The 25,066-nt window shown below is 40.3% G+C and overlaps 1 protein-coding gene across 8 annotated transcripts; it reads right to left on the reverse strand.

Annotated features, from left to right (window-relative positions):
- Window positions 1-163: 163 nt before the first annotated feature.
- ZNF507 (zinc finger protein 507) lies at window positions 164-20,857 on the reverse strand. 8 transcript variants are annotated; one of them, XM_071440283.1, is made up of 8 exons: window positions 20,798-20,857; window positions 16,014-18,145; window positions 14,285-14,390; window positions 9,738-9,855; window positions 7,442-7,546; window positions 4,342-4,476; window positions 4,164-4,213; window positions 164-4,082 (listed from the first exon to the last, which is right to left on the reverse strand). In XM_071440283.1, the coding sequence occupies exons 2-8, from the start codon at window positions 18,138-18,140 to the stop codon at window positions 3,850-3,852; spliced, it is 2,874 nt and encodes a 957-aa protein (XP_071296384.1). In that variant the 5' UTR covers window positions 18,141-18,145; window positions 20,798-20,857; the 3' UTR covers window positions 164-3,849. The 8 variants fall into 8 exon arrangements, with proteins under 8 accessions (XP_071296384.1, XP_071296383.1, XP_071296381.1 ...); XM_071440282.1 differs by having other exon boundaries at window positions 164-4,213; window positions 9,738-9,852; XM_071440280.1 differs by having other exon boundaries at window positions 164-4,213.
- Window positions 20,858-25,066: the final 4,209 nt, after the last annotated feature.

A 25,066-nucleotide genomic window follows, 5' to 3' on the forward strand; every position in this document is an offset into this window, starting at 1 on the left:
AATAACAACTAATACTCATAATTTCATATGACAGTAAGAAATGGCAGTAAAGTATTTCAAATACTTTTTGACTTAACAGATTTCCCTCTCTTTAAACACTGGTTCAGTGTTTGGATTTTCTATATTCATATTTCATAGAGGCCAAATAAAAGTGACTAAAGAGTTTAACAAAAAAAGTTTATTACCAAAATACAATATTAAAGTCAATACGTGACAAACTCCTGTAAAGCAAAATAAATTATTCTACCATTGTACAGTATTCCAGAAGGTAGTTAAAGTAGTACTACAGACTTTGCTTCATCCTTCCAAAGAGTTGCCTATCAGGAACACAATCCTAGAGAGAGCTTAAGGCATGCAGCTTAATGTGCTGGATAACTTTATAAAACAAAACTCATCCTATTTCATAAGATACAGTATCAGAATTAACTGCAGTCTTTACATGTCAGTTTTCTAAATTTTTTTATACTTTGGCTATAAAAGCAGTGCCATAGTGTTACAATACCTTTTCTTAAAAAAATACATGTACCCATGTCCATGAATATCAAATGCAAATGTAAATTTCTATTAAATATATCTTAACAAATGTTACTTTGAGCACCAACTGTACATTTCTTCAAATGATTAAATAAGTGCTTATGAAAGAGGAAAATACAATAACTCTGACTGAATCCCACTCTATTTTTCCAGGTCAAGCATAAATCAGGAAGATGAAATATGCACCCATTTTTCAGTACAGCCAAGTACGAATGAAGTTTGCTCTTCAGTGGAAGTAGAGGCATTGCAAACAAAGCTGCAAGGTACAGTTTGTATCACAGAATAAAATCTAATTTGAACAAACAGCACGTGAATAGCTGATCACCTGCTAGTGCTGGGACCGAAGAGACAAAAATAGTTTAAAAGCTTAAAGAAAGGGAAATTTGCAGTGTCAGTGACTCTGAAATGTGCTTAAAACCCCTTACAAAACATGCAACCAGGCCAGCCATACACTTTTGAAAGCAGGTAACCTGAGAAACAATTTGCTTTCAGAAAAACCAAGCCTATAATTATTTCACATGCAGGACTTCTGACAAAGTCCCTGGGAATTGTGAGTGGGTAACTAATTGCAAGCAGCATGGAGACAGCTAAAAAAGTAAATCTCTGTGCATATGGGAAAGAATTCTTTGATGGCATTTGTCAGGACTGATAATGGTTTTTAGAGGCAAGTAGCTTTCTGTTTTACAGGAACACATGGTCAAAAAGAACAGAGCAACAAGATGGCAAAGAACAAGAGTGAACAGCCACATCCTGCTGAGGATGATCACTGATCAGGATGTCACATCCTGATCTGTGACACTGATTCCTGGGGCGCTGCACAAACGCTGCTCGTGTGCCTTGCACACACACCAGAGCTGCTCTTCTGCATTCAAGGTTATTGCCTTCTGAAATTTTGGTTCACTGCCATCTCCTTTTTAGCTTATGAATGCAAGTTTTTCCTTTTTTATCTTTCACTAGCTGAGCAACTTTAACAGAATTACACAAAAATAACAGTGTGGTAAATATTGTTTCTGTGAATACTGACTGGTAGTTTAGCATTACTAGGGATCTCACTGTCCTTTAATTTTTCAAACAAATGGGACTTCTGAGTGAGAAAGTTGAGATATATTCCAGATGATGTAGTATTTTCACATTTATTCTATACTGAAGGTATAATAGCAGTGTCAGTATGACAATATGAATATCCCATTTAAACTTCATTATCTCCTCTGGAATTTGGGATCATGTAAATAAATAATGTGTTTTTCAAATGTAAAATCCAACTGTAGGAATATGAAAAATAAGTATCAACTGAAAATAATGTATAATTAACTTCAAATACATATTTAAAGTATCTCAAAAATTCAACACAAAAATGCTTTGACCTTATATCCTGACTAATTCTTCAAGTCAAATGTGTACTTTCTGCTATTTAATTTATAAACAAAATAATACCTATTTAACCCAAAAGAAGAAGTCAAATTGAGGAAATTTCTTGAAAACAAGTTTCAAATACACTTGAAGTCTTAGTGCCTTTACCCTGGCCTCTGCCTTTTGTGCTGCTTCATGAAGCTGTGACTTCTGGTACTGTTTTCTTTTCCTGGTTGCCACTTCCAGGCAGTGCTAGCACAATACAGACACTCCATGTGCCAGCCTCTCACATTTACAGCTGCAGCTGATTTCTGCTGCTAGAAGGGTGGAAATAAAGGAACCAGAAACCACTGTTTTCCTAAGAGTAAGGAACTTTATAAATACTGAGCTACTAAAGATCAGGTCACTGCATGCCCGTGTCAGCACTAGGCAAGCTGCTGTGCATCTGCCATTCATTAGAAGCAGGAATACATGCCTGAACTAGGAAGTGTAATCTGGCTGCCAAAGGGCTTCTTTGGAAGTGATACTACACTTAATGAATCTTGCAAAGGAATTAAGTAGCCATCTTAATCAATAACCTCAACAAAGTTGCCAGGAAACTAGCCAGTGTAATAATATTCCACATTGATATACAGATGAGTATCTTCTACTGCCAACTGCTGTAACTATAAAAACAACAAACCAAAAAAACCCACACTGTAATTTTAGAAGCTGAAGGTTTTAAAAGGGTGAGATTTCTATGTGTTTCTTAGACAACAAAGTAATCTCTAATTCCCTTTATCAATCCATACTAGAGGCACTAGTAAAATTTATTCAGTAAGCAACTGTATCCAGTTTTGGCTTAAGACATTGTTTGCCATTTCTTTTTTTAAATATGATTGATTTTCTACAGGAAGATTATCTTTCAGCTCATTATTTCTACAGTTACAGCTCTGACAGACAAGTGGGAAATTTGGCCAGCCAGTGGCATTTCTAAGAATGCCAAAGCAGGCAGGCGTTTCTGAAAATCCCAATTTGTGCTCACCTACATCTTTTGGAATCTACATAGATTTCATCTACATCACTTTGTGGCAATTATTGTTAACATCTTGTTCTCATTAAAAACATTGCTCATCCATACTGCAAAATAATCACCAAAAATGGAAAGTGACATTATAAGCTTTTCTTTTTTTATACGCTTCATGGTGTCAAGAAAACCATGAAGAAACAACAGGTTATTGTATAAAAATAATCTGTTACACACTATGAGTTGAAAAGATAGCAGTTGTGTAGTTAGGATCCAATCAAACAAATAGTTATTAACAGAATGCTTCTAGACCCTTCACCTCCTGCTGCTGTAAATCAATGGAAAGGATGGCAGTCTTTATTGGAAAATGACTTGGGAGCTTGTAAAGCCTTAAAAATAGACTGGGAACAATGGAACTCCTGGGTGTGAATACAGCACACACATGCTCTGGCCACCTCCCCTCTCCCCACCTTCCAGGCAGGGGGGTTTGCCAGATCACACTGTAACAGTTCTACCTGATCTGCTGCCAGATCATCTCTCAAAAAGAGGGTAAAAACCTTCTTTGCTGAATTACTTGGAAAACAACAGAGGGAGGAAGAAAAAAGCTTTTCAAGTGATTCAAAGCTTTCACACCTTTGGGTTTTAAAGTACTGTGCTAATGCACTATTACTGACTAGTACCCGACAGGAAATGAAAAAAACCAACAATCCTACATTCTTGGCACCATAGAAAGAAGTAACAGGTTAAAATGGATCCTTCTATTCTCCACACCTTGTATTTATCTCTTAAATGATTCATCAGTCCCTGGTTCAAACACTGTACTCCTACTGAAACAAGAACTCAGGATGGGAAATCAAGTTTTGCTTGCAATTCTTCTCTTTAGCAAGTTTCTCAGGCAAAAAATAGCAAAAAAAGAAAATATTCACTCTAGGAAATCCTCTCTTAACTTACTGCTTCACCTAGTTTGTATTCTGAGTCATGCTGTGGTCCTTGTTTAGAATGATGTTTATGATTTCACCCTCATGTTCTTTCATATGATCCAGCAGATTTTCTTTGTTGGTAGACTCAAAACCACAAATGCAGCAGCAGAAGAGAAGAACACAGTATTCTGTGCCAAGATGGGGTAGAGTGGAGTTCTTTTCTAAACTGCATGAGGTATTCATCAAGGTAGGTTTTTCATTTTCATCAGAACCTGAAATTTCATTTGTAGTCTGGTTAATGGACTCTGTAAAAGACACCAGGTTGTCTGAACTTCCTAGTATAGGTACTGTACTTTCATCTGTGCCTTCTAATAGGGTTTTATCAGTGAGTTGTCCTTGAAACCTGAAATAATAATAAAAACCAAAACAAATATTAAAATATACAGCTGTTCCTTTTAGATAGGAACTTCATTTTGGGTCAGGGTTGGGTCTTTTGAAAGATAATAGGGTGTGACAGTAAATCAGACATACCTACTGCTTTGTGAAATTGCATCATTAATAGCCTTGTTCACTTGTTCATAGTTATAATTTTGGTCACTTGCATGCTTCCACATGTGGGACTTCAGGGATGGAGGATGGCTACATACATATCCACAGAGAGAACATCTGGGGGAAAATGGAGAGGGAAAAAGAGAAACATTTCAAAGTCAAATTTTCTTTGTTTAGTAATGGTTTAGTTCTTCCAAAAGGATGAGTAAGCAGAGAGATCCAAGTGAACCTTCTTCTTGGTTCCATTTTCAGCTTCATAACTGGGTCACATTAGTTTGCAAAGTTTCATCCTGAAATATAAGACTATTTTTAGGATCTGAGAACATTCTAATTTTTTTTTTAATTTCCTAAACAATTGAATTGAAATCTTATCTGTTTGGCCTGATAAAACTGTGTTAACACTGCAGAAATACAGTACTTGTGCTGAGTGTAGAAACAGGGCATCTGGCAGGGAGCTGGTGAGCTCTCTCTGCCCCTGCTCTGAACCAAGCAGGAACTGTGTAATTAGCACTAATTATGTCAATTGAACTAAAGAAGTCTTTCCTGATATAGCAGGTATTAGTTTATTATGGATCACAGAGTTATTGAAGCTGGAAGGGACCTCTTGAGGTTACACATTCCAGTCCAGCCCCTCAAGCAGGACCAGCAGGCTGTGAGGGCAGTGCCAGATTCTGAAGAGATTCACAGATCAGGATTCACACAGGTGATCAGTTTCTCCATAGAGTTTTCCATCAGCTCTGCTACCACAAGACTAAATTTTCTATTTCCCTGTAAAACATCATCTTATGCAGTAAAGAATAAAACCCTGAAGAATAAATCCTATTGACAGGGAGATGCAGTGTATATTTATGGACAGAAATAACCCAAGACTGATCAAATCCTGTATAACCCTTTTCATGCACGAATATACATCAGAGGAGGTTCTTTATGTGTTTTTTGAGATGATAAATGAGTCACCTCAGCATGAAGGAGATGAGTGATACTGCATGACATCACTTCAGAGCAGGATCTGTCTTTTTGTCTTTTGGATAAAAAAGCCCTTTTGCTCAGCTGCCTGCTACTTGGGAAGGCTTCAGTTCCCCAAATCCCATGGACAAGATCAGAATCCATTGAAGGTGACCTTGTGCTAATAAATTATAACCAGGAATGCAGCTTTGCTCAAGCAATGTGATCCCAGTGTGTTACTATGATGAGTCTGTTAAAATTACCACAATGCAAGTCAGTTTTTGTAAGTTTTTAAGATCTTTCAGAAATGTAACCTGGAAACACAAGAAGGCCACATTATACACTACAATTCAGTAAGGCTTTATGACTTTTCTTAATGACAGTAGGGTATAGTCCTTAAATGCCCTGCAAATAATCATACACAGAAAACAAACTCTGCTCAGCAGAAGATTGCAGAGAACAGCAGAATTCTCCCAAATGAGGTGAAAGCACAGCACATTACCCTGCTTATGGAGCAAGGTAATTCTGTCCTGCTGGGAACAATGGGTGTGTCCTTCTAGCTCACTCTTCTCTAGGATCCTATTTGTCTCTTTTCCTTCTAATTTGGAGCCTTACAAAGAAAATGGATGCTTTCAAAGATAGGTGAGTCTATTCTCAGACTGGGAATCCTAATATCTCTAATGAGGCTGTTACAAAATATGTCATTAGATAAAAGGCAGACCTTATAGTTAATTTATAGATAACATTAAGTCAAAATATCTTTTTTGTAAAACACAAAGATCAACAAATAATCTTAATTTCATTTAATGTGCCTACTAGTCTCACCATACATATGATTTTCTGTGTCACTAACACTGCTTGGTCAGTGATTTGGGAACACAATCAATGAAGCCACAGCCCAGCATCCATTTTTAGTCCCTTTTAAATACTCTAATTTTTTGAAGTTCCTTAATTTACTCAGGTGATTTCCTAATAAAATTTACATTGCTGAGAACAGTATCTTTTGAGCCAAATACTGTTGACTATTTAAACATATAGTTCAAATCAGACACAGAAACTCCAACAGCTTTTAGTATGCTGCACTACAGTTAATGATCATATACTTACAGTATATGCAACTTCCTCAGAGAAACAAAATTATTCACCACTGAGTTTAGTAGTAGAAGCCTTTCAATTCCATAGAATGACCTGCCTACTGCTTGATTTGTGCTGAATTACTAAACTTCACTGTTCAGGTGTATTCTACATTGATACACTGAGGAAACAATTCTCTTGCAGTTTTGGATAGACTAATTCCTTGGGGATCAGGGACCAAAGTGTGGAGGTTTCCAGTAATCCGTGGTAATACCAGGAGCAATACCATGGGAAGCATGACAGCTGAGCAAATGCAACTTAATGCTTCTAGGAACATTTGGGGAAAATGCAGTGGAAGTACTTTATAATTGTAGAAGCAGCTTTTCTTGAGAAGGAACCTCTATATGAGTGTGCTTTATTTAGACTTTTCATATTGCCTTTAAAATCTTCCACTAAGAAGTATTCAGAATATTCCCAATTTTCTTTCCTTTCCCTTCCCAACTTGTATTTTTTGTTACAAATTAGTAGTAGGCAATTACACACATCTGTACCAACTTTCTCATATATCTATAAACCACCCATATCTATGGACAGACTATAAGGGACACTCATCCCTTCATGGCTGTTCATACTAAATCTTAACTAGGTGATGCCAACCTGGATCCCAACTGACATGAACATGCAAAGGCTGTGCCTAGACTGAGATACTAAAGAAAGCCAGGGAACACTTCTGGATACTGGAATTTACCTGTCTATAATGCTAAATGTTACAAGTGCCATGGCATGGTTTTGGCTCATACAATCTCATATGCAACTCCAGGCATGCTTAGGTAATTAACACAGCCCAGAAACTACTTGCAATAGGCACTGTGTGTGCAACCACCACATTCAGGAAAGCAAAAGCTGAACAAGTCACAGAGGGAAGTCATGGACACGCTTAATCAGCCTGGGAATGCCATGGCAAATCCATCAAAAAACCCCAAACAACTCTGTGGAGCAAAGAATGGCTCTAGGAGGGAAGGGAACAGGATCTGAACACTGCTTTAAGAGCCCCATTACATACTTGAACTGTTCCAAGAGCTGCACTGCCTGATGCTCCTGGGGGTGCTGCCTCATGTGGCACTTCAAGCTATTCATATTTGTGGTGGCGAAGTCACACACGCGACATCTGAAGAGACAACAACAAGTGACTGATCTGAGCATTCACTGCTGCCCCTGCTCCAAGCCCCAGCAGCCCCCAGGCTGCAAAGGTGCCTCAGGAAGGCTGCAGCTGAGGACTAACCATATTTGCAGAACTCCAAGTTGTGACATTAACCTGCTGTTGGGCAGTGAGAATCTTCTGCAGCCCAAAAAAGCCTCCACCTTTCAGCAGGCATCACTGGGCTTACAGATTATGCTTCTTCCTGAAATCTCTCTCGTGGCCCTCTCCTGATGTGGGTAAGCATCACTAAGTGCAAGGGAGTGAGGGTGCAGGTGGCTGGGTGCAGCCCTTCCAAAGGCACAATGTGACCCTCAGAGCTGCAGAGGAGAGTGTGTGCTCTACTTAATGCACCAGCAAGTTCTCATGACATTGTAAAAGCCAAACCAGTAATAAAACACCAAGTTTCAGGGCTTTATTGCTGAAAAAAAAAGTCAGTGACAAGATCAACATATTCAGATTTAAGTGCCCTAAGCGTGTCACATCATGCCATTCAAATTTTTCTTTTTTTCATTTCTGTCACAATATCTTTGTATAAAACCAATACATAGAACAGTCTGGATCTAAACTCAGATCCATTGATTTAGATCCCAAAGTATTACACAAATTCCTTATTATTCATAAATATCAATATACTACCACACAACCTTCCTGTATCTACCACATTAAAACAGAAATCATCAAGCTCAGCTAAAATTCTTATGTATTTGTTTGAACTTCAGGTGTTCCCTTTTTTTTTCAAATGGTAAAAGTCCAGTTAGAAAGTCAGTTCTATAGTGTGAAACAGTTTGAGACTGCAGCATACTTAGCCTGAGAATACTCACTATATTTTTGAAAGGATTTAATTGTGCAGTATTAAAATCCAGAACATATCAAATCTACAAAAACATATCCTTTAAGGCTTTGTTTCCAGCAAGTTTTGTCAAACAAATATGTTTGACAAAAAGTATGTTGACAAAAGTATGTTTACAGCTCTCAAAAAGGCAGCAATGTAGTAGGCTGCTGTTTGACACTATGGAAGGCTTGAGGAATTCATGTTTCAGAAGGAGAAATACCATAAATACTGGATCATTATGGTGTTCAGATGTGGCTCAAGTATCCTGCCAGGTTTTCAGATTTGTCTAAGGAGTTTATGAAAAAATAATAAGAGAAGCAAGGCAGATGGGTTGATTGTATTTAGTATGCAGCAGTCTGTATCACCAATGGAAAATTTCCAAGGGTTCCTAAATCAAAACAGGCTGCTAACACCAATTTGAAAACTACCACATACAAGACACTCTACAGTATCTGCTGCTCCAACCTTACTAAGTAATAAATACTGGTAATAGTGAAGGTTCTGAGGAGAAAACAATCTATTTGTATTCCACACTTGCTCTCTGAGTAAACATCTTGTGAATTTTTGCTGGTGTTATGGGATATCATTATAATGCACAAATCAAAATACAACACATCTTCAGGCTTTGTTTATCCAAAAGAAAAAGTCCCTGGCTTGGCTCAGCCTTTCAAGGTGTTGAGTTCCCAGAATTTACACTAAAGACAGGAATTTACATTAAAGATCAGTTCAAAAATCTATTGACTCAGATCTATTTTGTAGCCACTAGAGAGGGACAGAGATCCACACTGTAAAAGCACAGATTGAATTTGGGGGAATTTATGCAGCAACCAATAGGAAAATGCAGGATTTATTTTTTTGCTGGGCACCTCAGCAGTAGTATTACACGTGATTTTAGGTACCCAAGTTCCTATATAAATCCATATAAAACCCTTGTAGAAAACCTATAAAATATGATCCTGAGTATGTTACTATTGTTAGGAATCACTGAAAAAGAAGAGGCACTTGGTGACAAGGGCAGAATAAAGCAAATCCAAAATGAAGTTAGGTGTGCAAGGGTTTTGAGAAATATATTATTACTGTTGGCCAAAGTCCAGTATTACAACAGAATTATCTCCCTCTCCACATGTGAATGCTTCAAACTGGAAACAGGCAGAAGACTGCCACAGCAAAAGATGCATTAGCAAATCTTAATGACATGGTTTGAGTCGGGCAGCAAGCGTGCCTCCCTCAGTCCTTTGCAGCACAGGGTGTCAGTGCAGCTCTCTCCCAGCCCCTCTGGCAGGCCATGGCAGGCAGTGGCTCTGGCAGGCCGAGGCAGGCACTCACCTGTACGGCTTGTCCGAGCTGTGGATGCGGCGGTGGTTGCGCACCCCCACGTACGTTGTGCTCGTGTAGTCACACACGTCACACCTGAACAGCTTCTGGGATGAGCACTTGCTGCCTGCTGGAACAAAGGCAACACTTTAGAGAGCTGCACTCAGCGTTGTAAGGAATTCTCAGATTGTTATTTCATCACAACTGAATTATGAAACGTGAATTTACATGTTAAAGTAATAGTTTTGAATGTCGATAAATATTTAATACTTTTCAAGTATTTGATAAGGCAACAGACAAAGAGGTAATAAAGGTATGGTTTATTTGACCATACTGTTCTGCATTTGCCCTGCCATTTACAGGAGTTATTGAAATTTTAAGAAAACACATTCTTTTTCTCCATGTGGACATTTTCCTTCTCCCTGCAGCTGGGTGAAGTCCTGTGTCACAGCAAAAGGTGATAATGTGTGGGACTGCTGAACCCAGCAGTTTCAGTGCTTTGCAGGATGCATCAAATCAAAGGAAAAGACTGGGACTGAGAATGGATGAGTTTCAAACTGGCAAACACAGAAAAGAAAAGCAAAAGACCTCCCGAAGCTTCTAAATCCTTTTTATCATCCAACATACACTCACACTTTCTGAAAGATATGAGATGATAAAAAAATTAGATATTGACCAGATGTCTTAATAAATAATTTGGAATTTACCCAAATTACTAAAAAGCAATTGTAACAAAAGTAATTTTTTTCCTTCCAGAATGAAAAAGACTCTTGAAAAATTAATGGTTTCAGACACAAAGGCTAATGACTCCTTACACAGGGAAATGTGTGCCCACCAGTGCACAGCTGGAATATTTTTGAGACATAAGTGTGTACACTTTAACAGCCCTGTTCCCTCACTGAATAATGGGACTGATTTGGGTTAAGATATTAACATTTGGGAAGAGGGATGGCATTTTTTATGCAGGTAATTTTCCCATTCCAGCCTATCATGCTGTACCTCACGTACTTTTTTTTTTAGGCTGAATTTTCTCATTATCAAAACAATTAAGAGTCATGATGGTAAAACTCTTTAAAAGAGACATTTCTTTTCCCACAGGCAGGCACTGAATTATGCCAAAAAGGGTTCTAGACATATTATTCTGATGAATACAGTCACACAGCTTCAATATAAGGAAAAATTACAACTAATTAAACTTTCACTTCAAAATTTAGCACTTTTGGTTCAAGATGCAAAGTAATTAGGTAAGGCTGATAACCCCAGAGGGTTATTGTGAAGAATATATAGTATATCATATAAAATAAAATAGCAGTCTGAATGCAAAGATAGGGAAATAAAATTGGAATATTTCTGTGTGTACCAAGATAACCACAAATATATTTCCTATATTTCATTTTAAAGCATGACACAGTTCTCACTCTTTAGCGCTCTTATAAGAAAAAATATGGAAGTAATACACAGCAGGCACTCTTTGCAAGTCAACCTTAAAGCAAATATATTGGAATTTTTCCTACAAAATGCTCAAAATTTATTAATTTGTTTTTCATTTAATGTAAAAATTATCAGAACAATCCTAATTATTTACTTGAAGACTTTGGAATTTATATTTCTGCATTATTCTTTTTGAAAACACATTCATGTAGGAGACCTCAAATGGATCAAGGACACTCACTGGGCTGCAGATCCATGGGAGAGCAGGGGCTGTGCTCTGCTTGAAGGGGTTTTCCATCTTAAATTCTGCAGCTTTAGAATGAACTGCTTCCAAATGTATTTTCCATTACAAATTTGGTATTTCAGTGGGCAGGCAGCTTAAAACCAACAGTATCTAATGAGATTTTGAAGGCATTATGCAAACATATTTGCTACAGCATAGTTCTAAGATGCTCACACCCAGCAGCACACACTTAGGAGCAATTATTTATACCAATCACTACTTTATATTTATTCCTTCCAGAAAATGCACATAAATTATAATACATCACATACTCTCTTGCTGTTACAAAATAGCATTTGTGTCCCTCATGCCCTCAACTAGCTTATTTCTTGTGGGTTTGGGGCCTGTTTTGCTTTCTGGATGGAGAATATCAGGTCTCCTACAAGTGAATATGGAAATGACAGATCTTTGCTGCAGCAGCAGTAACAGGTGCTCCTCTAATGCTGCTTATTACCCTATTCCTTCATTATTAGACATTTACAGTCTGATCATACCCAGTGTCATAATGCTCCTTTTAATTTATTGTACAACCATGATGAATAAAGAGACTTTTAGGACTAACCATTTCATAAACAAGAAATGAAACTGTTCCAGCTCAGGCATCTTTCACATAAACAGATGCTGTGCCATAAACTTCTTTGTTTTGTGTCGCTTTATAGGGATGACATCTGTTTGACAAGAGATTGCTGTACTGCAGTGGTGCTGCAATTTGATTATAAATTGGTTCTGAAATAATTTAAGCATTCCACAGTATGAGTTAATAAAAGTTTAAAAGGAGAACTGTTTTCATTCAAGCCACATTACTAAATTTCATGTGGGGTAAACAATTAAAGTACATGGCTGGAACACTTGTATAAGGTAATAATAAGAAAAGAATATTTATAAAACATTTCTAAATTAATTGAAAGCAGGCAGATTTCTTGAACAGGGGCTTCCCTTTCATGGAAGCTAAAGTACAAAATCAGGATATAAACTGTAAAACAACCTCATTAAACATACTAATTTCAAAAGCAGATAGGACTATTGATTTTCACATTACCAGGAGTTGAGCTCAGAAAGTACAGCATTTCTCCAAAGCTGACACGTTTCAGGCATGGCAAGGCAGTTATTCCTGTATCAGGATATCTTTAGGAACACTGGTTTACAGCACACAAAACACTGCCAGAAGTAACAGTCCAAGCTGTGCTCGTAGATATTTGTAACTTACTCAAGTAACAATGTTTTATTTCCCATCACTGCCATTAAACATTTATGCTGCTGCTCCTGCAGAAAGCCCCCAGTATGTAACAGGAAATGTTCCCACTCCCAGCAGAGCCTCCCTGGCCATTTCCCTGTCTCCCCCTGGCTTTGAACGGCTCTCTCAGGCTTAGCTCCTGGGATGGGCTCTGCACTACAGATCAATTTCCTAAATTTAAATGCCTTCTGCATTGATAAGAGCAAAAAGGAGCTGGGAAGGGTCATTCTACCTGAGGTTGATAAGGTAATTAACTTTAAACTCATATACTGAAGGCCAGAAAAGGAGGCAATGTGAGCTGAGAAGGCAAAGCTGGGAACTCATTCTGGTCTGACATGTACCAAGTTGTTTTGGGCAAACCATTGCCCATCCACCCTGGCTCCTGCTGGTCAGTGCCTTTTTCCACAAGAAATTGCATCCATTTCAACAACTTTTGCACTCACTGAGCAGCTGTAGAGGAAATAGTAGAACCCAGAAATTACCACAGCAACCTAAGTACTATTAGAGTGCACATTTTGCTGTCTAAACAACTGAGAGAGCACAGATAGGACAGAAAAGAGCTTTGTGCACAAAATAGGAATACTTCAGCTCACAGTTGTTCAGAGACTATCTAATTACTAGTATTTATCCATAATGCTCTAAAATTGCAAAATGCTAATAATTACAGTCTTGCCTTCAAAATAAAAATGCTGTAAATATTTTCAGTAGCTGTAACTCACCAGAGAAGAGGATGCATTCACACTGCAATGATACATAGTGGCTTTCCAGGACACACAAGGGATTTTAAGGCCACATTTTCTCCTAAACTTCACAATTTGGTTATTTTCCCCCTATTTGATTACCTTAATGCATCAAGGGTTTTTTGGCTTGTTTTTGTTTTGTTCTTTTGTTACTTGTTTATGTTTTGCAAACAAACCCTATTAAATTAGAAGCAGATACACAATTAAACAAACATGAGGCTCTAAGCAACCAGATCTAGTGGGAGCTGTCCCTGCCCATGGCAGGGCTTGGAAAGAGAGGAGCTTTTAAGTCCCTTCCAGCCCAAACCATTCTATGTCTCTATGAAAATGCATACCTACTGTTACCCAGGCAACTCTTACAGATACAGGTTGCATATTTAGAATGTTTTTCATTTGCCTCGCTAGGGCTAAAATAAATGACTCATTTTGGACATTACCATAATTAAACAGAAATTTCTAAACTCAGAAGGGATGGCATTGTATGCATATGCTGACAGTAAACTACATTACCATGGTGAGTTTAAAAAAAAAGCCTTTCTTTTGTTTAGGTCATTTGGAAAACACTATACGTGCTGAGGAAAGGAAGGAAAAAAGATTTTCTTCTTAAAAATCCAGAATAATATTGCATATAAGTTGTTTGTCACAAGAAGGGTTTAATTACTGGGGCTAAAAATATATCAGCTAACAATAAATGCCACCTCAAGACTGACTATGGTAAATTCTGCCCTCTGGAAAGAACATACATTTAAGGTAATGAACAGGCATGAAAGCATTTCAGCACAAGAGATCTTAAAACCAGTTACACAAATACAGCAAACCAGTAATGTTATGAGTGAGTTTTTGTAATTTCAAGTGTAAATATAAACAGTACCTTCTCTATCATCTGCTTCGTTGGAAACTATTAGTTTGTTAGCTGTGGCTGTGGAGAAGAGCTCATGAAGACTGTGTTGTTCTCTTTCATGATTTCGCAGCTGGCTCTGAAAAAACAGTTCCTAATGTTAAAAAATAATTACAAACATACAGTGACAAACACACAGACTTGGGATATTGCAATCATCTGTGACATTGTTACTCAAGCTTTAATGACAACTGATGTGAAATGTATGTTAACGTATCTATAGATTATCCTTTAGGTAATTTTACTACAAAGAAAAATAAGTAACATGGATTAGTAACATAAAGGACTGGTGAGAGTGACTGAGAGGATTCTATGATTTGTGTTTATTTAGAAAATAGATTTCCTTCTGTCCACATTGCCACAGACAAGTGGCCACAGTTCTTCCTCCAAAATTACTGTACTCCAAAAGTAGTATGAGATTAGAGGCTTGTGTGAAAATTACCTCAATTTTCATATTACCTACTGACTTAAGAATACACCAGTCCTGTTTCCACTTGCTTGGGGAGGAGAAAGAAAAGAGAGAGATTTTGCTACCCTGTGTATTTTTTCAAAGTAGGATTAAATGACAATAAATATGGGAAAATCTGCACGACCAGTGCTTCCAAGAGGTTCAGCTGTACAGCTGAGTACTGATGCAATCTGTTCTGTATTCCTGACTACTGAGCTGAGGGCATAGGAACTCACTCACGAATGCTTAAAATAGCAATTAGGAAAATGACAGAAATGTATTATTCTGCTCTGGTATGTAATCTTTCAAATCTAAGTTCTACAGAACATCCAGAGCAACAAAACCACAGAAAAAATAAAATAAATTCTGCTTCAATGTTACCCCCAAGTGCCACACTCACAAGAGGAAGGCATGTTTGAGCATTCTTTTAAAATTTCAGCTATTAAGTTCTTTGATGTTTCCATTTCTTTCTGCAGTTGCTATGTGTGGGCAGAAAAACAACACAGTATTATTATGTCCGTAAGACAATTCTCAGGAAAAAAGTTATGTGAGGAAGCAAGGTTATTTCAGTGGGTAAAGCAGAATAATTACAGTTGAACTGTATATTCAGCACGTGCTGCTGGCAATAATCCCTAATGGTAATTACAAGGAAGCCAGGATGTCAGACTGAAATAAGTTAGAAACAGAGGGATTGTAGCAGGCCCTGAGCCTGCAAGGGCTCCCTGGCGGTCAGAAGCCTAGGATGGGAAATGCCAAGTCATGGTGAATGGGCTAGAAGCCCCTCTTCTGCCTCTGGACCCCTGCTTATCTCTCTGTAAGACTCTAGGTCACTTTCCTCTAACCCTTGCTATTGGACAATTTCTGTACCCTAGATAAAGAGCTGCTTTTGCCCAGCTCAGGCAGAAGAGCTGTCACTGGGAACCTTCACAGAAGAATCAATAAAGACGCTCCTGTGGAACCCCACACAGACTTCTCCTCTCTCTCCCTGTGTCTGCCTGCCTGGGCACCAAGCAAGCTGAGGAGCTGAAATCACAATGAGCTGATAATCACTAAAGAGCTGATATCACTTAAGCTTGCTAAGGTTGCCTTGGGAGCTTGGTCTGTCCTGAACAGGATGGTGCTATCCGCACCCCGTGCAGCCTGCTGGGGACACCCCGAACCCCAGCAAGGTTGCAATAAGGAATCACCAGTAATTAAGAAAGCAGTGAAAGAGGTTATTTAGGGGTTCCAGAGAGGCATGGGGCAGAGCTTTACCTTGTAGTGGAAGGACTCCTCGCACTGCTTGCACTGGTACATGCGAGCTTTGCAGTGGTTGATCATGTGGCTCTCCAGGCCCTTGCTGTCGCCGGCGATGTGCTCGCAGATGGGGCACTGGTAGGGCTGGCGCTGGCGGTGCACGCGCAGGTGCTGCTTGATGTAGCCCTTGTTGCCGCTGCTGTAGTGGCACAGGCGGCAGCGGTACGGCCGCTCGGCGCTGGGGATGAACTCCACCAGGCTGCTCCCCGCCACCGCCGCGTCCCCCCCGCCCTGGCACTGCGCGTTGTCCTGGAGCTCCTTCAGGATGTCATCGTCAGAGGCGTTCTGGTCTGTCCTCTCCTTCAGTTTTTCAATGACAGTGAGCAGTGACATACTGATGCCCATTTTAATTGGTGCTTCTGATAACTCCGGTCTGTCTTTCTTTATCTCAACTATTGCACATTCACTTTGGTTTAAGCCACTGAACTCCTCTGAAGGATCCTTAAGTGAGGACACCACTTTGGAATGAGCCATGCACGGGCCATCAGCTCCTCCCTGTCCTGCACCTGCATCCACAGCATCTTCCCCAGTCAGAGCCCTGAGGCTGGACCGTGTCAGTTCTGCAGCTCTGATTGGCATTGTAACAAGAGCTTCTGCTGCTAAGGAGTGCAGTCTCAATGACTCTGAATTTGTCCTCCTTCGTGCAGGAGGCACATTTTCATCAGCTGTTACATTTTTATTAGCGGTTAATTCATTATCTTTCTTCTCGGTGTTATTCCATTCTATTATTACTTCTTGAATTGCATCTGAATGATAAACTTCAGCAGGTTCTTCACAGGTAACAGACGACTCCTCTGAGATCAATTTTTTTTCTGTTTCAATGTCAGTGTTCATTAAGAATGGCTTTTGTAAAACACTTTCTTCAGCACCTGGCAAACGCTCTACTATGACATTAACGTGACCCTTTTTATTTGGACTACAACTGATGATTTTCTGTGCTGATGAAAGCAGGCTGTCAGTTATCATATTGTCTGCTTCTGTATCTGATACCGTCCCCTCTACAACCTCTGTAGTAGGAGAATGCACCACGGACTCACTTAATATCTCTTCCTCTTTTACATTTGTTCCTACGGGCGATTTACACGACAGCTGCTCGGAATTGCAAATCTGAAGCTGAAGAGAAGGCTCGCTATGGATATCAAGTTCACTGTTTTCCAGAGAGAGGACAACTGTATCCACACTCTGAGGTGTGTGAGTTACAACTGTCTCTGACAAGCTGGTGTTTTCATTTTCTTCCTCAAAGATGGGGTAGGAGCAATCAACCTCCCCCGCGTGTTTCCAAGCGTGTGTTTTCAACATCCTCTGCTGACCGCAGGTGTACCTGCAAATTAAACACCTGTACATGCCATACTGCTCGTAGGTGTACCACTTCCTCCTACCCATTTCAGGCACAGGAGCAGACTGAGCTGGATCTTTACATTCCACATTTCCTGTCTGATCAGTCCCTGATTTGACTTTTCCTTCCACTGGCCCTTGCAGAAATGAACTGGTGACATTGACACACTGCTGCACTTTTGTCTGGATGCTGTTTTTACCACTGTTCTCGTGGTGATTTTGGAAGTGGGATTCAAGTTCTTCTTGGCTTTTGGAGGCAAAATGACATTCTGAGCACATTAATATCACTTCATTTTTCTGCCCATGTTGTTTTATATGTTCTTGCAGAGTTAAAAGCGAAGGGGATAGAAAATTACAGAGACCACACTGATAGCACGTCACCTTTTTTTTGCTTGGTGGAAGACATTCAGTCACAATATAATCTGCTTGTAACTCTTCAGTCTTTTTAGTAGCAATCACAGAGAGCTCGATGGCTTTAGCTGGGATTTCAGAGAGCTCAGCTGCCTCCAAGGGCTGCACAGAAGCGTCAGCATGGGAACGTTTCTTCCCTATTAAAAGGCACCTTTGTGACTTCTCACTTTCAACTATTTTGCTCAGCTTCTGGATAACGTGGATCAGGGGGTCAGTTTTACATTTTCTCTGGTCTTCACTGCTCTGCAGTGTTGGGCCAATGACTGTTTCAGAAATCAGCACAGCCTCCTGCTCCCCAATATTTGGCATCAATACTGCAATGCTGCTTCCTTCTTCCATAATACCTAGGACAATGGGGGTTACAAAAAGAAAGATTTATACCTGCACAATAATGAAAACACAGCCCAGTACTATTTACATTGCTCTCTCTACCAAACAGGGACGCCCAAATCCACTAAACTAATAAAAATTTTCAGAATGGCTACAGAAATAACCAAAGAAATTGGGGACATTTAGTGATGCTTTTCAATACAGCTGCACAGAGTAATTCCAAGAGAGCCTCCAACAGGCTGCCTCCAAGTTGTACAAGGGTAAGACAAGTATTTTCAAATATAAGCTGAACAACAGGGTTACAGCTATTCTCTTTTTCCTTACAAGCACTACACATTTGAATGCTAAACATTCAAATATCAATTGACAGCAACTGGTATATAGATATTTAAAAGCACAGTAGAATATGAAAATATATTCCTAATGTACTTGGATGCATCAGTGCTCCTAAAGCAAATGACAATTTGCAGCAATATAATTTACAAAAATAAGCATTTTTTTCCTTGAAATGTTAAAAGAAAGTAATTCTGTCATTTACTTGCATTAGTCATTTCACTATGACTATTTTAAAGACCATTCAAATGTCAAATCATACTTCTCATTATAAATGTCATTTTCTAGAAAACTTACTAATTGCAGCTACAATTTTTTAATTGTAGGGAAAATCAAACGGTACTAAAGTTATAAAGAGCAATTCTTTTCTGTTTTGAGGGAAAGCTACAGGCAGTTACTATTTCCAATTACCCCTCCTTTAAAAATATCAAACCATAAACTACAGGCAATAATGTGCAGTGTTTGAGGTCAAATTAGAAGCCAATATACAAAAATGTACATGAAAACATACTTTGTGATGTGGGCAGAGCTGTGGGGTGGGGGGTGAAAGAGCTGGACAAAAGGTCTTACATTTGAATTTCCTTCTCTAAAAATGTCTAGAAATAACCTATTCAAGTGCCACTACATATACACACACATATATTTTATACAAAGTTTTTATATACTACATATAAAACTGAAAACATAAAGACATGAGGGATATTTATCAGTCATCCTTGAAAAATTATGCCAAGTAAATTCATGTGTTTTTTTTTTCTTGCAAGAAAGATACAGAGACCAAAAAAAGAATTTCCAGAACTGGTCCTAAAAACCCAAGGAATCCACTAATTCCTACTTGTGGATTTAGTGTAGAGCATTATAATGCACAGACACATTGAGAGCAGGGTCTGTGATGCCCCTTTCCCACTACAGAAAAATTCTGGGTAGAACTTCATAAATTAACTTCATCTGCCATTCAACTTACAATTCAGGTTACCATCAGACCTATCAATATAAGCAATGTTAATCTTTTAGTATCATCTGCACCTCATGTTAAGTACGTCAAGTTGAAAACTATTATTTGAAAACCCTAATTCAGTTACATAAAAACACTTTGGTGCTTGTTTCAAACTGTAACATGTTTCAAAACCATTGTGAAAAGCGATTAAATCTGCTTTTTTCCCTGAACACAGATTTAATGAATGCTCAAAGCAGTAATGTCTACTTGAAATATTTTCAATTTTAAAATGAGTTAAGGAAAATTGATGCTACCTTAAATTACCCACGGTACTTTTAAAACTTTTAAAGTAATGCTAAATAGGCAAATATTTTCTCTACCTGGAAGCAGCATAACAACTAAGATGAAAAATCCTTGACAAAAGATCATAAAGGAAATATGCTGCCATGTACTGTTGCTATATCAAAAAGGCAAACAGAGAGAGGACCTTCACCTGGATTATTTGGGATGCTTGGAGCTGATCCCTGTTACCAGATACATATGTGTTATGTCACTCTTTCCTTAGAGTTTAATTCTTACTGTTGCAGACTTAGGTTTTTAGAGGGATGGTAAGAACTGTACACAAATTATCACAGAGTAAGTTGGAAGGGACCCACAGAGGACCATCGAGTCCAGCTCCTGTCCCTGCACAGAGCAGCCCCAAGAGCCACACGTGCCTGAGGGCGCTGTCCAAACCACCCACACAGTAATTAAAAAGCAATGTCTGAGATGCCAGAAGGACGCGCAGGGAAGATGCAGCCCCGAGCAAAACGCCTCGGAGCTGCCGCTTCCAGCGCAGCCCAACCCCGCGGGCCGAGCGCGGCCAGGCAGAGCGAACGCCTCCAGGGCAGGAAGAGCCGAGCACGCTTTGCCCAACCTGTCTCGCAGAGCGCGGTGCGATGGTATCGCGGCCCCCGAGGGCAGGGAAATTCCCCGGCCGGCCACCCTGACCGGGACGGCCGAGCCGCGCTGCCCGCCCCGCTCCGTGCCCGCAGGCGCGGCTCCGGCAGCGCTCCGGGCGCGGGGCAGCGGCGCCGCTGCGGCCGAGAGCAGCGAGGAGCCGGCCCGACGGGGCGGCCAGGAGGGCTGAGGAAAGGAGGGGAGGGGAGAAGAGCTAACGGAGGAAGCCCCGGGCCCGGGAAGGCTCCGCCGGGAGCCGCTGCCGCCCGCGGCTCCGCACATGGGCTGCGGCGCGGCGCCCCGGGGCCGGCCCGCCGCCGCCACCGCGCCTGGCGCCCTGCCTTGCGCCCGGCCGCCCGCTGCTGCCCGCCCGCCGCCGCCGCTGCCGCCCGCGGGCCCCGGCCCGGGCCGCGCCGCCGCTCGCCGGCACTAACGGAGAAAGCCCGGGGAGCCTCACCTCCGGCCGCCGCTTCAAGATGGCGACGATGGAGCCCCTGTCACGTGACCCGCGGGCCCGTGTCAGGTGACCGGCGGGGGGCGCTGCCGCCGCGTCAGCACCGCCTCCCGTTACCATGGAGACGGGGAGGGACAGGGACAGGGCCGGGGGACGCGGGACACGGGACAGGAGGGTGTTTGTGTGTGACACAGGGCCGGGGGACACGGGACAGGGGCCAGGAGGGTGTGTGTGTGTGACACAGGGCCGGGGGACAGGAGGGTGTGTGTGAGTGTCTGTGTGTGACAGTGACACAGGGCCGGGGGACACGGGACAGGACACAGGCGTGTGAGTGAGTGTGTTTATGTGTGTGTGTTTATGTGTGTGTGTAACAGAGGGCTGGGGGACGGGGGACAGGAAAGTGTGTGTGTGTGTGTGTGTGTGTGAGAGTGTCACCGTGCCGGCTGACACGGCAGGAATGTGTGTGTGATACATTGCCGAGGGACACGGGACAGGGGACCGGAGGGTGTGTGTGTGTGAGACAGTGTCACCGTGCCGGGTGGCACGGGCAGCAGTGTGAGCCAGGTCGGTGTGTCCCGTCCCGGCAGGGCAGTGTCGCAGCCCTGCTGTCCCCGAGCCCGGGCTGGCCGGTGCCGCTGAGGCTCGCTCGGGCTCCGGGCGCTCCCCGAGGGCTCCTGAGGGCTCCGGGTGCTCCCTGAGGGCTCAGTGGGGCTCCGGGCGCTCCCCGAGGGCTCCTGAGGGCTCCGGGCGCTCCCCGCATCTCTCTGGGGACGGCTCCGGCCGCTCCAGCCCAGCGCCCTCCACATCGCCAGAGCCAGGGCCACGCTGGCAGCGCCACGCGCTGCAAAACCCCAGAGTCTCCCAAAAGGTTTTTTTTTTCCCAGCACGGTTTTCGATGGTAAACACCTGGGGTTAAAAACTCCCCAACCTCAACGTTTTGGGTGTAAAGCTGTCAAGAAGGTTTAGCAGTTTGAAGTGGGCCGAAATTTAAAGAGTTTTACATTTACACGGCGTGTCAGGGGCTACCTTGGCAGCTAGGTAGCAGGAGTGGTACATGTGGTGAATTTGTGAGATATTTCGTGTCGACTGAAAAGTCAGGGGAATGGTGAGCTTCAAAAGTGATTTCAGAAGTGGCTGGGTGATGGCAAATAAAATCCAATCTTCATTTCCAGAACGGAGAGTGAAGCGTATTGATGTGGAGATTTGGATTTGGAGGGATCTGGTGAAATTGTAGGAACTTTTTGCAATGATTGAACTTTTTGTTAATGATTCTATATTGTTTCATGGATATATGATCTTATTGAAGTATATGATCTTTCTAAAATGTTGTCAAATCAGGTATTATTCAAGAGGTGGATTTGACCATCCTTTATATAGGCATCTCTAATTTTAATTTTTCTCTTTGACTCCTTGAATTATGAAGCTCTGTTTAATTATATAAAGTTTAAGACAATTCAATATCCTACAATCTCTTACTTGGTAAAAAAAATTGGTAAGCCTTTGATAAGACTTTTTATAAAAGATAAATTGCTGTCAGGAAAATGCAAGGGTACAACCTATCTTCTTAACACCTATTAAATGCATTTAATTGAAAAAATTAAAGTAAAACTTTAAGCTGTATAGAATTCACAGTGTCAAAGATAGTAATAATAATCATGACAACTTGGTTCAGCTTTTTCTGCCATATTAAGTAGAGCCTTTTTATAGAAAATGATTATTTTTCATGTAGCCTGTTCCTTTAAAAGCTTTGTTTCCACTTGTGTATATGTCATAGGTTAATTAATCAGTCACTGAATTGAATCACTCTTGTACATACAGGACTCTCACCCTCCTTTTTCTAATCAAAATATGCTAGGATCTGATAGATCTGAATTAAAAATACTGGGTTGATAATGAGTAATCATCTCCATAGACTCTGTTATTCTTCTTTGTTGTAATTAAACCTGGACTAAGTTAAAGATTTCATTCTCTGTGCAGATATGATTGTACAGAAAGACAGATTTAGATTTTACACTTTTACATTAATTTGAAAGGCTTCTTAACTCACAAAGCTATTTTCCTATTTTTCATTTTCATTGCTTTCAAGTTGAAGGAGACATGAAACCAAATGAAATCTGGATGAGGCACCTCTCCGTGAGCAGTAGAGATGAAGCTCTTGCTTTGAGGATAATATGTTCAGAATGTTGATGTTTTTGTAAAAGTTTATACCAAATTGCTTCCTAAGTACTGTAAATATGTACAGAATGTCGGTGGCATGAGTTTTATGGTAAACATTATAAGCTTAATTTAAAAGAGTAACACATAGTCTACAAACACCAGGTGAATTTCGAGCTACATCAGCAAAGATGCAATCTTGAAGTGAAAACATGCAAAATGTGCACAGGTTTTTGTGTACACTTTTAAAAGAACAGAAATCTACAGGTTGGAGCTTTCCTATAAGGTGCTTGTTTATTCTTTGTGGCCTCAGTCTTGAAACTCTTTTCAGTCATCAAATGAACAATTAGGTTTGTTTTCATTAATGATTTGTACCAGCAATGAGTTATATAATTGTCAATGAAAAATCCAATTTAGCCCCTGAGTTTTCTACATTTTCATGCCTGGCAGTTCCCAAACCATTCCAAAAGCTTTATAATTTTCACATTATTCTAATGTATTATATAACTGGAGTCCCTGACTGTATTGAGTGGGCATTAAATAAACTGATTTGTAGCTCTGTGTGGAAGAGAAGTGAACCTTGCATGGAGCCCTGGTGGGAAGGGAGGCTTTGGCTGGTGCATCCCTTCCTGGGTGAGTGCTGTGGGAGCACTTGGAGTGGCATGAGGAGAAGGAGAATTCTAATTTAATATTTCACCTAAGTTTCAGTTCTTGGTAGCCTGGAGTTGACCTTTATTGTGAGGTAGATCCACCATAAAAATATGGAATTTGCTATTGCATTACAATATGATTGGCAAGCAGGGAATGTTCTGCTGTCTTTATAGACTAACTACATCACAGAAGCCTGGATTTAGTTTTTAAAATTCTTTTTGGCAGACAGAATGTGTTTCATATAGTCTGTATCTGCTCATAGCTGTCTTGTTTCTGGGTAAAAAAAGAGTTTAGAGTGCATAAAATAGAGCTCAGTATCACATGAAAAATGAAATGTTTGAGAAGAATTTGCACGTTTTCACATAGGAGTACAAGTATTGTACAGATACTTTGATTTATCAGACCAGCATTGTGGCAACCCTAATTGTGAAATGGAGCCTTAGGGACATTTTGACCCTCTAAATACAGAAGTTTGTAAAGGTGATGCATAACCTAGGAAATGCAGGGAATGAGAGAAGAATGGTAAGAACATGAATTAGGAAAAATGATATTGTGTTATTTGTTTATAAAATGGGACTACATTGTATTCTGAGAGAAAATCCTGCAGGTGGATTGAGAATTGTTAGCATACTGAGAAATTATGCAGGGAAGAATGAACACTGTATCTCTGCATTTAGACAATACCATAGAACATGATAGACATATATGGATAATAAATAGTATAAAGGAAATAAATTGCACTTGAAATACACTCCTTCTATCATTATATTAATTAGTTATTCTGGGAAGCTAAATAATGGTTGCACTTTCAAAACAGGTACAGGGAGTTTTAGATTCTTTTAGATTAGTTTTAGATAGATTTCTTTTTTTCATATATAACTGTAATCAACCTCTGGAACTCATTGCTACAATGGATGGTAGAAAACAAAACTTTGCAAGAATTAAAATGAGTATTTTAAACCCAAGTTTTTGTATATAATGAGAGAACATGTACAACTGTTCCAGATAGAATCAGAGATGTCAATATTGAAATAACGTTTCAATATTATTCAATATATTTAGATTGTTATGTGAAATAACATTTTTAGCATTGAGGCCAGCATTGATGGGAGTTAGGAAGGATCTTCCCTTGGCACAGGTGTGTGATGTTTTGTGCTCCAAGGCTTAGAGTGCAATTTCCTTTGGGCTTCTCTGCTGCCAGACCCCAAACCTCTCACACAACCCTTTTGTGTAGTTAGCTTTAGTTATCTTTTTGTTACAGCCTCAGAGCTCTTTGTGCTTTGGCAGTGAGGCATTAAAGCTGAGCAGAATTTATATTACTTAGATGGTTTCTTTTGTTTTACACAGCCTTTTCTGCTGTGAATTAGGAAAGTTCTGTATTAAGTGATATTTCAGCTGCAACAATGACATCTAGGGGCTGATTTATATTAATTTAATTTAGATTCGTATCTCCTAGTTTTGAGAAGA

Source organism: Agelaius tricolor, unplaced genomic scaffold (genome assembly GCF_023055355.1).
Source record: "Agelaius tricolor isolate 1412-34295 unplaced genomic scaffold, bAgeTri1.0.p SCAF_15, whole genome shotgun sequence".
In the NCBI taxonomy this organism is placed as follows: Eukaryota; Metazoa; Chordata; class Aves; order Passeriformes; family Icteridae; genus Agelaius; species Agelaius tricolor.

What these genes read in the sequence shown, in the direction of transcription:
- ZNF507 (XM_071440280.1), bottom strand. Translation starts at nt 18,140, where the DNA reads ATGGAAGAAGGAAGCAGCATTGCAGTATTGATGCCAAATATTGGGGAG. An exon ending in CGAAGCAGATGATAGAGAAG is followed by an intron (nt 9,856 to 14,284) that starts GTACTGTTTATA and finishes CCTTTGTTCCAG; the next exon opens with CAGGCAGCAAGTGCTCATCC. An exon ending in GCAATTTCACAAAGCAGTAG is followed by an intron (nt 4,214 to 4,341) that starts GTATGTCTGATT and finishes TTATTATTTCAG; the next exon opens with GTTTCAAGGACAACTCACTG.